Below are 13,054 nucleotides of genomic sequence, written 5' to 3' on the forward strand. Positions count from 1 at the left end.
TTTTTCTGAAGTGAGTAGAAAAAAACTCTATTGAAGTGACTTTTTTCTTTAATCCCTGTGATTAAAAAAAGTCTAGTCCTTGAAAAGAAACACCACCTTAGACAAGATGATCCTGTAGCCATTCACCTCAATGTCAGTGTCCGCTATGCGAGGTAGTATACTAGCGGCACCACCATTGCAGAGGAATGAACCCATTGATGAATTCAACATGTCCCATGCGTGTACTTTTCTATTCGTCCAGGGCGGCTTCAGTAGACTTCGCCAACAACAACCGAATGCGTCTACCCCATGTTAGTACAGATAAGAAAGATCCTTCACGAGAGCGGTGCATTTGCACTATATATAGATGTGTCGCAGCGCATGTCCCAACTCACTGCAAGCTGCATCATATCCTTTGCGATCGACTTAACCAAGCAGTACCTGGTGTGAGAGCGCGGGAGCACGCAAAATGGCCTCCTTCCTTGTTGAATGCCTAGGATGGCTGATCGTCGTCCTCTTTTCTTTGTACGTCTTCCAGTTGCTCCGTGACGCCCGCCGGCGTCTTCCCCCTGGCCCCTGGCCGCCGAAGCCGCTCATCGGCGACCTCCTCGACCTCGGGGAGGATGGCCAGCAGCACCGCGCGTTCCAGCGCCTGGCCGACCGCTATGGTGGCCTCATGTGCCTCCGCTTCGGCATGGTGCCCCACGTGATCATCTCCACGCCGGACGCCCTGCGCGCGGTCTTCGGCGGCGGGGAAGGCAAGAAGGTGGACAACATCGGGGGCCTCCCGAGCCTGGACGTCCTCAGCGCCATGGGCCACAGCGCCCACACCATCTTCGCGCTCCCGAGCCAGGACGGCAAGTGGCGCGCGCTCCGCAAGTTCGCCGCCGCAGAGATGCTCGCGCCCAGGCGGATCTCCGCCGGGGCCGGGGCGCTGCTGCAGACCAAGATCGTTGAGGCGCTGCACGGCGAGGTGTCCGGCCACGCCGCTCGCGGCACCGCCGTCGTGTTCAGGCACGCGGTGCTCGACTCCATCCTGAGCCTGCTGCTGGGGGTGCTCTACTCCACCGACCTGGAGCCTAAGGAGCGCGCCGTGTTCAGGGACATCATCGAAGATATCGTCGGGATGCTCGGCACGGCCAACGTCTCCGACATATTCCCGCCGATCGCCGCGCTCGACCTCCAGGGCTTGCGCCGCAGGATGAATAATCTCTTCGCCATCATGTACCGCCACTTCGACGATCAGGTGGCTCTACGGCGGCGCAGCCGGGAAGACGGAGAGGCGCCCAAGAAGGACGTGCTGGACACGGTCCTCGATAAGGAGAGCGAATGGAAGCAGGAGGGGTCTCTGCTAAGCCATGATGTCATGAGAGCACTCCTCTCTGTACGTCCTCATCTCTCTCTCTCTCTCTCGAAAAATCATGTCACTTGCATTCAGAGATTTTCAAGTTACACATGTGATTAACCTGCTAACATAATGCTGACCTTAATGATCAGGATTTGTACGGCGCTGGAGCAAGCACGACAGCGGCTCTCATCGAGTGGGGAATGGTGGATCTGCTTCAGAACCCAGAGGTGATGCGCAAGGTCAAGGAGGAGCTCACTACGGTTCTTGGCGAGAAGCCCCTCATGGAAGAATCCGACATTGGCCGGCTCCCATACCTCCAAGCCGTCGCCAAAGAGATCCTTCGTCTGCGAATGGTGGTGCCGCTAGTACCTCGCAAGGCGGAGGCTGACATTGAGGTGAATGGCTACAGGATCCCGAAAGGCACCAACGTGATCCTCAACGCGTGGGCGATCAACCGGAACGCCGACGCATGGTCGGATCCCGACAAGTTCGTCCCGGAGAGGTTCATCGGCGCCGGCGAGACCGCCGCCAGGAACTACCAGCTCGGGCAGGATTTCGAGATGATCCCGTTCGGTCTTGGCCGACGCATCTGCCCCGGGATGCCGCTTGCTCAGAAGCTGATACCCCTGATTCTTGGCACGCTGCTCCATCGGTTCGAGTGGGAGCTTCCTGCGGACGTCAAGGAGACTGGGATAGACATGACAGAGAAGTGTGGGGTGGTGTTATCTTTAGTCACCCCCCTTACAGCCATACCCAAGGAAACATGACTTGTATACGGAGCGGCTCATTTCATCCTGTAGTTTGATAATTCTATCTTTCATGAGATCTGTAAGGAAAAATATTATTAAATAAAACAGAATTTTGTTAAAACACATTTAGATGTAAGATAAGCATTACATATCTAAAAACGCATGTGGGTATTTTGTTTATATTTGATTTACTCATTTAGATGTTTAATAACTATATCGCGACACATGCATCCTAAAAGACGTCACCGCATAAGGGCGTCGCATCTTTGCCCTCCCGTGCAGCGGCCGGTAGCCACATGCTATGCGCATGCAAACGGAGAAAAAATATACTCCCTCCGTTCCATAACATAAGTCTTTTTAGAGATTTCACTAAAGGACTACATACGGATGTATATAGACATATTTTACAGTATAGATTCACTTATTTTGCTCTGTATATAGTCCCCTTAGTGAAATCGCTTAAAAGACTTATATTTAGGAACCACTAGTGGGGACGGGGCCTTTAGCCCCGGCCCGTAAGGGCGACTAAAGGGGCGGGACTAAAGGCCTAACCTTTAGTCCCGGCCCTGTTCCAAGCCGGGACTAAAGGTGCTCCACGTGGGCGCCTCGTAGCGCCCCAGGGGCAGGCCCTTTAGTCCCGATTCGTTACACGGACCGGGACTAAAGAGTTTTAGATTTTGTTTATTTTTTGATTTTTTTTGAATGAAATTATTTTTGGGTTTTAGGGTTTTAGGGTTTAGGTGTTCGGGAGATTAACGTGATGCCTCGTTTGGTGTTCGGGAATTAGTTTTCATATAATTTAAATAGAAATAATTATGCATATATATAAGATTAACTCATCTTACAAGCGAGCATATATATACAATTATATGGAGATCTGAATTATCGGCACTTGAGCCCGTCTATTCGATTACATGGACGAACATCAGTAATGGCCCCTAGCTACACTAAATCGTACTTTGTCATCTATAGCTTCCGTCCTCAGAAAGGTCGCAAGCTCCTCTGCACACTGGTGGAAAAACAGGCTTCCGTCCAGCCCCATAAGTCGCGAAGCTGTAGGAACCGCGACTAATGGGACCTTTAGTCGCGGTTCTTGAGGTGAACCGCGACCAAAGGCCTGGGCCCAGGGCGCTCGGTGGCCAGCTGGTGCACGTGAGGGGCTTTAGTCGCGGTTGGCCAGGACAACCGCGACTAAAGGCCTTCGGGCACCTTTAGTCACGGTTTGCCAGGCCAACCGCAACTAAAGCCCCTCCCCTATATATACCCATCCAGCAGCCAACACTTAGCCATTTAGAGCCATTCTCTTCACACTTAGGGTTTAGGTTTGCTTTTGGTTCCTCTTATGCACATAAGGTGTTTGATGAAATGCCCCAAGAGCATGAAACAAACATGACATGAAGTGTTGGAGCCACACTCCTCGATCGCGGTTAGCAACTTGATGAACCTTTGATGTGTCATTGATAAAATATGCATGTGTGTAGTTCATTGTTTAATTTATATTGTTTGTAGCTAGTTAGTTTAACAAATGCATGATGGTTAATTATATATTTTATATTATAATAATGCAGATGAATCGGCAATGGATGTACGTTAACCGACTCTCCGGCGAGTTCACTACGGGTTTGAAAGATTTCCTCGTAGTGGCTAATGCGAACAAGCGGGGGGGTTTTGTTATCTGTCCATGTGTTAACTGTAAGAATCAGAAGGGTTACTCTTCCTCAAGAGATGTTCACATGCATCTGCTTCGGCACGGTTTCATGCCAAGCTATAATTGTTGGACCAAGCATGGAGAAAGAGGGGTTATAATGGAAGAAGATGAAGAAGGGGATGATTTCATCGATGAAAGCTATCTTGCTCATTTCGGTGATACTTTCATGGAGGATGCTGAAGGTGAAGGGGAAGGTGAAGAAGAGGCACGTGATGATCCCGTTGATGATCTTGGTCGGACCATTGCTGATGCACGGAGACGCTGCGAAACTGAAAAGGAGAGGGAGAATTTGGATCGCATGTTAGAGGATCACAGAAAGGCGCTGTACCCCGGATGCGATGATGGTCTGAAAAAGCTGGGCTGCACACTGGATTTGCTGAAATGGAAGGCAGAGGCAGGTGTAGCTGACTCGGCATTTGAAAACTTGCTGAAAATGTTGAAGAATATGTTTCCAAAGGATAACGAGTTGCCCACCAGTACGTACGAAGCAAAGAAGGTTGTCTGCCCTCTAGGTTTAGAGGTTCTGAAGATACATGCATGCATCAACGACTGCATCCTCTACCGCGGTGAATACGAGAATTTGAATGAATGCCCGGTATGCACTGCATTGCGTTATAAGATCAGAGGCGATGACCCTGGTGACGATGTTGAGGGCCAGAAACCCAGGAAGAGGGTTCCCGCCAAGGTGATGTGGTATGCTCCTATAATACCACGGTTGAAACGTCTGTTCAGGAACAAAGAGCATGCCAAGTTGTTGCGATGGCACAAAGAGGACCGTAAGTCGGACGGGGAGTTGAGACACACCGCAGATGGAACGCAATGGAGAAAGATCGACAGATGGTTCAAAGATTTTGCAGCTGACGCAAGGAACATAAGATTTGCTCTAAGTACGGATGGCATGAATCCTTTTGGCGAGCAGAGCTCCAGCCATAGCACCTGGCCCGTGACTCTATGCATCTACAACCTTCCTCCTTGGTTGTGCATGAAGCGGAAGTTCATTATGATGCCAGTGCTCATCCAAGGTCCGAAGCAACCCGGCAACGACATCGATGTGTACCTAAGGCCATTAGTTGATGAACTTTTACAGCTGTGGGGTGGTGTCCATGTGTGGGATGAGCACAAACAAGAGGAATTTGACCTACGAGCGTTGCTTTTCGTAACCATCAACGATTGGCCTGCTCTTAGTAACCTTTCGGGACTGTCAAATAAGGGATACAATGCATGCACGCACTGCTTACATGAGACTGAAAGTGTACATTTGCCAAATTGTAAGAAGAACGTGTACCTTGGGCATCGTCGATTTCTTTCGAAAATTCATCCAGTAAGAAAGAAAGGCAAGCATTACAACGGCAAGGCAGATCATCGGCCGAAGCCTGCGGAACGCACTGGTGCTGAGGTATTTGATATGGTCAAGGATTTGAAAGTCATCTTTGGAAAGGGTCCTGGCGGACAATCAGTTCCGAAGGGAGCTGACGGGCACGCAGCCATGTGGAAGAAGAAATCTATATTCTGGGAGCTAGAATATTGGAAAGTCCTAGATGTCCGCTCTGCAATCGACGTGATGCACGTTATGAAGAATATTTGCGTGAACCTCCTAAGCTTCTTGGGCGTGTATGGGAAGACAAATGATACAAAGGAAGCACGGCAGGACCAGCAACGTTTGAAAGACCCTGATGACCGGCATCCGGAATGGTTTCAAGGTCGTGCCAGCTACGCTCTGACCAAAGAAGAGAAGGTCATCTTTTTTGAATGCCTGAGCAGTATGAAGGTCCCGTCTGGATTCTCGTCCAATATAAAGGGAATAATAAACATGGCGGAGAAAAAGTTCCAAAACCTGAAGTCTCACGACTGCCACGTGATTATGACGCAATTGCTTCCGATTGCTTTGAGGGGGCTCCTGCCGGAAAATGTTCGAGTAGCCATTGTGAAGCTATGTGCATTCCTCAATGCAATCTCTCAGAAGGTAATCAATCCAGAAGTTCTACCACGGTTACAGAACGATGTGATCCAATGTCTTGTCAGTTTCGAGTTGGTGTTCCCGCCATCCTTCTTCAATATTATGACGCACCTCCTGGTTCACCTAGTCGAAGAGATTTTCGTTCTCGGTCCTGTATTTCTACACAATATGTTCCCCTTCGAGAGGTTCATGGGAGTATTAAAGAAATATGTTCGTAACCGTGCTAGGCCAGAAGGAAGCATCGCCAAGGGCTATGGAAATGAGGAGGTAATTGAGTTTTGTGTTGACTTTGTTCCTGACCTTAAGCCGATTGGTCTTCCTCGATCGCGGCACGAGGGGAGACTAAGTGGAAAAGGCACGATCGGAAGGAAATCAACGATATGTATGGACGGCCATTCTCTGACTGAAGCACACCACACTGTACTGACCAATTCCAGCTTGGTGGCTCCGTACTTTGAGAAACACAAGAATATTTTACGCTCTGACAACCCGGGGAAGCCTGAATCCTGGATTAGGAAGGCCCACATGGAGACTTTCGGCAGTTGGTTGAGAAAACATTTAATGAATGACAATGATGTTGTAGATCAGCTGTACATGTTGGCCAAGACACCATCTTCGACTATAACGACTTTCCAAGGGTACGAGATAAATGGGAATACATTTTACACGATCGCCCAAGATAAAAAGAGCACCAACCAAAACAGTGGTGTCCGCTTTGATGCAGCAACCGAGAATGGGCAAGAGGTCACATATTATGGTTACATAGAGGAGATATGGGAACTTGACTATGGACCCTCCTTTAAGGTCCCTTTGTTCCGGTGCAAATGGTTCAAGCTAACAGGAGGTGGGGTAAAGGTGGACCAGCAATACGGAATGACAATGGTGGATTTCAACAATCTTGGTTACCTTGACGAACCATTCGTCCTAGCGAAAGATGTCGCTCAGGTTTTCTATGTGAAGGACATGAGTAGCAAACCGAGGAAACGGAAAGATAAGAAAACGATCAGTACATCATGCGATGATCCAAAGCGCCACATTGTTCTTTCAGGGAAAAGAAACATCGTGGGAGTGGAGGACAAGACAGACATGTCAGAAGATTATAATATGTTTGCTGAAATTCCGCCCTTCAAAGTGAACACCGACCCAAGCATTAAGTTAAATGATGAGGATGCTCCATGGATACGGCACAATCGTAAGCAAGCAGGGACACAAGGGAAGAAATGATGTGTAATAATTTATTGTACCAAACTTTGTTGAATGGATCATGTGAATTATATTACCCGTGATGTGTTTGGTGTCCATTTTCGAATGATTCGAGATACCACTGATGATACATGAAATTTGGAGTGATTTAGTCATACTCCTGCCTAGGCGTATAATATGCATACTCGTAGTCTTCATAGCCGCTGTCGTCGTTGTACTGGTAGTCGTCGCCTTCTAAGTTGCCGCCGTCGTCGTCGCTGCTGTCGTCGCTGTCGTCGGGCGGCGCTCGTGGCTCGAACTGAGGGTAGCGCAGGCGGGGGATATCGCCGGCCGTGATGTAGTCCATGACGCTCTGCAGAGTCCGGCCGTACCACCATAGCCGACGGCCGGCCTCGTGGAAGTTCCCAGGAGGCAGACCGTCCTCCTCATACCTGGCGAGCGCCCTCTCACGCCGATTGATGAAGAAGGCGTCCCAAGTATGCTGGTTATCGGGATGCCAGCGGGGATTCATCCGCTGCTCCGGCGTGAGGTCGAGGTAGTAGTGGTTCGTGATGGCCGCCCGGCGCGCAGTACCCTGAGGGACGGGAGGGACCGGCACGCCGCCGGCGCTTAGGCTCCAGCCGGTGGGGACGCGGTAGCCCGGTGGACAAGGGTAGTTCGAGGCGCAAAGCTCCTCCACCTGCTGGTAGGTTAGAGTGGGTGCGGTGGAAGCCATGAGAGAGTGATGAGAGATTGTAGAGATGTGATAATGCTGGCCAAGTCGGGCTACATATATGTAGTGAGAAATGGCGGGAAAAATGGGAGCGGGAAGACAGGAGGCGGGAAGACAGGAGGCGGGAAGAAAGTGGCGGGAAGAAAGAGGCGGGAAGACAGGGAAGAAATGGCGGGAAGAAGAGGAATCCAGAGCTGGTCATCTAACCTTTAGTCCCGGCTGGTTGGTGCAACCGGGACTAAAGGCCAGACCAACCGCGACTAAAGGTCGTTGCGCGCGGGGAACGCAAAAACGACCTCTCAGCGGGCGGATAGGAGAAGAAAGGGGCGGCGCGCTCACGGCTCGGGCGAGAGGCCTCTCAGCGGGGCATCACAGCCACCGCACCAGGCAGGCGTGATGGATTCTCTTTTTTCTGTCCCGTTTTAGGCAGATTCAATGTATTGTCTCTATGCATATTTTTCCTACGAAAATATGCTTAGAAAACAGAAAATAAAATGTTTGAAGTTTCTATAAAAGCAATGATGATTTTTCTGAAAAGAAAAAGATAAAAGGTTCTGAAAATAAAAGAAGATTTGGGGGGGGCCTTTAGTCGCGGGTCGCCTCCCCAACCGCGACTAAAGGGGGGGGGGCGCGGGAACGCAAAAAACCCGCCAAAAACCCTTTAGTCGCGGTTGGGGAGGCGACCCGCGACTAAAGGGTACCCTTTAGTCGCGGGTCTCGTCCCCAACCGCGACTAAAGGGGGGGCTATAAATACAAGTGAACCTCTCGTCTTCTCCGTCTCTCTCGTCTTCTCCGATTCCAACCGTCGCGCGCGCGCCGAAGGCCTGCCGCCGCCGTCGCCCTCGCCCTCGTCGACGCCGCCCGCCGTCGCCCTTGCCGTCGTCGCCGCCGTCGCCGCCCTCGCCGTCGCGGTTGGTTCACCCCTATTCTTTCATCTTTCCCGCGCCGCGCCCGCCTTCCTCGCTTCCTGTCGCCGCCTTCCTCGCTAGCTTCCTCCGCTCGAAGCATTGCCTCGTCGCTGCGCTCATAGCCGCCCTCGTCCCCGCGCCCATCGATGCCGACAGGGCTCGCAGAAAAAGAACGTCTTGGAAGAACGTCTTGGAAGAACGTCTTGGAAGAAAAAGAACGTCCTTGGAAGAACGTCTTGGAAGAAAAAGAACGTCTTGGAAGAACGTCTTGGAAGAACGTCTTGGAAGAACGTCTTGGAAGAACGTCTTGGAAGAAAAAGAACGTCTTGGAAGAACGTCTTGGAAGAACGTCTTGGAAGAAAAAGAACGTCTTGGAAGAACGTCTTGGAAGAAAAAGAACGTCTTGGAAGAACGTCTTGGAAGAAAAAGAACGTCTTGGAAGAACGTCTTGGAAGAAAAAGAACGTCTTGGAAGAACGTCTTGGAATAAAAAGAACGTCTTGGAAGAACGTCTTGGAAGAAAAAGAACAGAGACTATCTATTTAAAAGTTTCATCGAATATAAAAAGTTTCATCGAATATGAAAAAGAACAGAGACTATCAAATATGAAAAAGTTTCATCGAATATAAAAAAGATCATCGAGTTAAAAAATCATCAATTTAAATAATTAATCAATCTAAATTGAAAAAAACTAGCAAATGAACCAGCGAATCGGCGGTCGGCCAGTGCAAAGCTGAAGCAGCAGGTTCACGGTCAAAAACTCTAGTTAAAACTCTCCGTGACGCCGTCGTCTGCCGCCCCGTCTCGCGCTCTACCGCGACACCCTCTCCCACCCCTTCCTCGCCCCCTCCTTTTGCCACCGCCCTTTCGCCACCGCCACCGCCACCGCCCCCCTTCTTCACTTAATTAATTTGTTTTTACTACATGTTTTCAGGACTGACATAATGGCGGACGATAGAGCTGACCCGATTATGGACAACTATGATCCGGACGGTGAAGCACATATGTTCGGCATCATAAACGGCGATATTCTATATGTGCCGACCGGAGAAGAAGAAGATGATATCTCTTCTTATCTGAACCTTGACGGTGAAGATGAAGGGCGCCGTCAGCAAGATGATGCCGAACAAACGTCGATAAACGACGATCTTCAAATGGAAGTAGCAACCACCTCCGGCGCCGAGGTATATATATACATTGAGCCTCTGGTGATACAAACTAACTGATTTGAATAAATATGTGTGTACTAACGCGCGCGACTCTCTTTCTTATTTTAGCCCTCGGCCGGATCATCGAAACAATCGAGTATGTCGTCAAAGCGTGGCGCAACCAAGACGATGAAACAAGGAGAAACATGCACCATCGAGGTTGTCGACAGTGCAACCGGCAGGCCGCTGGAGCCCCGCAAGAACGCCACCAAGTTTGTCAGCCAATGCGGAGCCGTTGTTAGAGACAACGTCTCGATCACCGTCCAGGAGTGGAATGAGCCAAAGAAGGCACGAATTGCTGCAGGTTTCACTTTTGTCGATAAGAGAACAAAAAAAGATTGCTTCAAGAAGCTTATGGAACATTTCGTTCTACCTCCGGAATACAACAAATTCGATGAGGAGGGTAACAAGATTGAGGAAAACAAGGAGAGGAGGAGGCTAGTCAAACAGTTCGCTCTTCATAAGATGGCCGACGCATTCCGGAAATTCAAGCAAAATCTAGCCCATGACTTTGTCAAGCAGAACAAGACTCCGGATTTCAAAGGACAATATGAGAAACTGAAACATGATTGGCCAGAATTTGTGAAGCAAAAGAAATCGGAGCAGTTCATTCAAATATCGAAAAAAATAAGGAAAATGCGGCTAAGAAGGAGTACAATCATATTATGGGGCCAGGAGGGTATCGCATTTTGTTGCCTAGGTTGGAGAAGATGGAGAACGAGCTGAGGGCGCGAGGAATCCGTCCAGGTACGGAGGGATGGGACCCAAGGGCCAAAAGCTGGTGGTACGGGCATGGGGGAACGCTGAACCCGGAGACAGGGGAGTGTGTTTACCGGGGCAAATTAATTAAACCCACCCAAGCCCTTATTGACGCAATGAGGGATGCTCAAGAGGGGAAGATCAAGTTCAACAGAGAGAACGACGCGCTGACAAAAGCCCTCGGGAATCCTGAACACGGAGGACGTGTACGAGGCATGGGGCACATTCCGTGGAAAATAGGGTTCCCCCAGAACGATGACCCGTACGGTTACAGAAGCCGTAAGAGAAAGATGGATCGGGAAGCAGATGTTGTGGCGCGGTTGGCATCGGAAATGGATGTGATGAAGAAAACCATGAGTGTACTAGTAGCCGAAAGAGATGCAGCTCGGGTGCAGCATGAAGATCATCCAGCGGATCTCGGAAGCCAGCAGCGGAGAAGCAGCGTGGCTTCCACGGAGGCCCCACCGGCTGGTGCAGATGCACCGACGATCGAAATTAATGCACCGGAGCCTCTGGTGGTCGAAATTACTGCACCGGAGCCTCTGGTGGTCGAAATTACTGCACCGGAGCCTCCTCGCTACCCCGTGGACGATATAAAGGAGATGAAAGAATGTCATCTGTATTATCCTATCGGGAACATGTCCATGAAGGTAGCCATCGGCAGTGCTTTACCATGTTTACCTGGAGCACTCCACCACAACAACCCCATTCAAGATGGCTATGCTCGTGTCACGGTGGAGGACATAGTCCAAGGGTTTGAGGACCTGGAGATTGACATTGCTACACCTGAAGGGGAGAAAAGACTTGGAGATGTCAAGCGCCATTTCATTCTATGGCAAAAGAAGTTTATCAAGTTTCCAGGCGAGGCGCCAAGGACAACAAGTCCACCCCCCCTACGGTGGTGGTGGTGGCGGTGGCGGTGGTGGTGGTGGTGGTGGTGGTGGCGGTGGTGGTGGTGGTGGTGGTGGTGGTGGTGGCGGTGGTGGTGGTGGTGGTGGCGGTGGCGGTGGTGGTGGTGGTGGTGGTGGTGGCGGTTCACCTACACCTCCGTCACGTCAGCCGACGCCCCCCAGTCCACAACGTCCGGCGGGTGATCAGACGCCGCCCCCCAGTCCTCGTCCGGCGGGTGATCAGACGCCGCCCCCCAATCCACCTCTGGCAAAGAAGCAGAAGCAGAAGCAGTCCTGGATTATTAACCCGGACCCTTATGTACCTAAGACCACAAAGGTACCGGAGCCATCACTGAAGCCTCTCCCCACAAGGCCTTGGGAACGTAGTGCCGAGGAAGTCGACGTGGCCGCGGCTGCTGATTTGGAGAAATGGAAGGCGGACTGCAAGAAGAAAAGAGAGCCCGAGCCCAAGCCAGTATTTTCTGATGAGCAAAAGAAGTGGGCTAAGTCATTTTTGAGCACACCGTCCCAAGCCGCGAAGAATCTGCCTGACGACTATGCACGTGAACTTCGCAGGCAGGCACTCATGTTCAAGGAGAACAAAGAGCGGGAGAAGGCCGAAAGTAAAAAAAGCGGGAAACAAGTTGCCCAGCTCGGGGAACAAAGTAAACAATCGATTGCCCCGCTTATAGTGGAAGCCGCCGGTCCGGATGCCCCCGAGATCATACAAGCTGCGGCAGCACAGGGATTGACTGCAACGAGTGCCAGAGAACAAGCGGCCAACTTAGGTATTACTCTTCGTGAACTGTTAGGCCTTGATGAGGCGCCAGTGAAGGAGGTAGTAATTACATATGTCAAGAATGGGCCTCTCGTCGAGCCTGCGCAGGAAAAGGATCTACCTCCACAAATGAAAGGTCTGCTGAAATGGTACAAGGGTTACATAAAAAATAAAAGCGCCAAAGATTATATTTATGCGGAAGTTAGACATGAGCATCACTTCAAACATTACTATGTACAAATTGAACTGAGTGAATTGTTCCAGCTTTTCAATCTGCGCGATCTCGACAAATCTATCATCAGTTGCTACGTTCTGTAAGTGATTTATTTCTACCCCATCTCGTTCATATTGCCTGCACTATATATATGTCCTAACTATATTGTTGTGTCCGCTATTATACATGCAGAATGAAGATTAAGGAATGCAGAGTAAGGAACATCCATGATGTTGGGTTCATTGACCCACACATCGTTAATGGACATGTGTTGGAGCATCACCCCGCCGACATGGAGGCAGACCTGTGGCAGTTTCTTACAAAGCAGGAACTCAAAAGTGATATTCTATTTCCTTACCATTTTGGGTGAGTGTTTCTGTCTTGAGCACATTCTCTTTTGTTTACTCCATGCATGGTATGTGGCCGGCTAATCGATGAGTTATGCATGACGTACTGTGCATGTATCGTGTCCGCAGGTTCCACTGGATTCTGCTAGTAATTAAAGTTAACACCTCAGAATGTCTCGTCCACGACTCTCTGAATATGGATCCAAAGCTTTGGGGCGGCATGAGAAGAATGCTGCAGAAGTAATTATTTTCATTCATTTGCGCTCTATATCGATCGGCCTATTTCGTTCATTT

At 50.1% G+C, this 13,054-nt stretch overlaps 1 protein-coding gene across 1 annotated transcript; it reads left to right on the plus strand.

Moving 5' to 3' along the window:
* The first annotated feature begins 358 nt into the window (after window positions 1-358).
* LOC123430939 (cytochrome P450 76M5-like) lies at window positions 359-2,199 on the plus strand. The gene is made up of 2 exons (XM_045114767.1): window positions 359-1,363; window positions 1,477-2,199. Exons 1-2 carry the CDS (start codon window positions 449-451, stop codon window positions 2,092-2,094), a joined length of 1,533 nt encoding a protein of 510 aa, XP_044970702.1. The 5' UTR covers window positions 359-448; the 3' UTR covers window positions 2,095-2,199.
* Window positions 2,200-13,054: the final 10,855 nt, after the last annotated feature.

This window comes from Hordeum vulgare, chromosome 2H, assembly GCF_904849725.1.
Source record: "Hordeum vulgare subsp. vulgare chromosome 2H, MorexV3_pseudomolecules_assembly, whole genome shotgun sequence".
Taxonomy (NCBI): Eukaryota; Viridiplantae; Streptophyta; class Magnoliopsida; order Poales; family Poaceae; genus Hordeum; species Hordeum vulgare.

What these genes read in the sequence shown, in the direction of transcription:
- LOC123430939 (XM_045114767.1), top strand. Translation starts at nt 449, where the DNA reads ATGGCCTCCTTCCTTGTTGAATGCCTAGGATGGCTGATCGTCGTCCTC. An exon ending in TCATGAGAGCACTCCTCTCT is followed by an intron (nt 1,364 to 1,476) that starts GTACGTCCTCAT and finishes CTTAATGATCAG; the next exon opens with GATTTGTACGGCGCTGGAGC.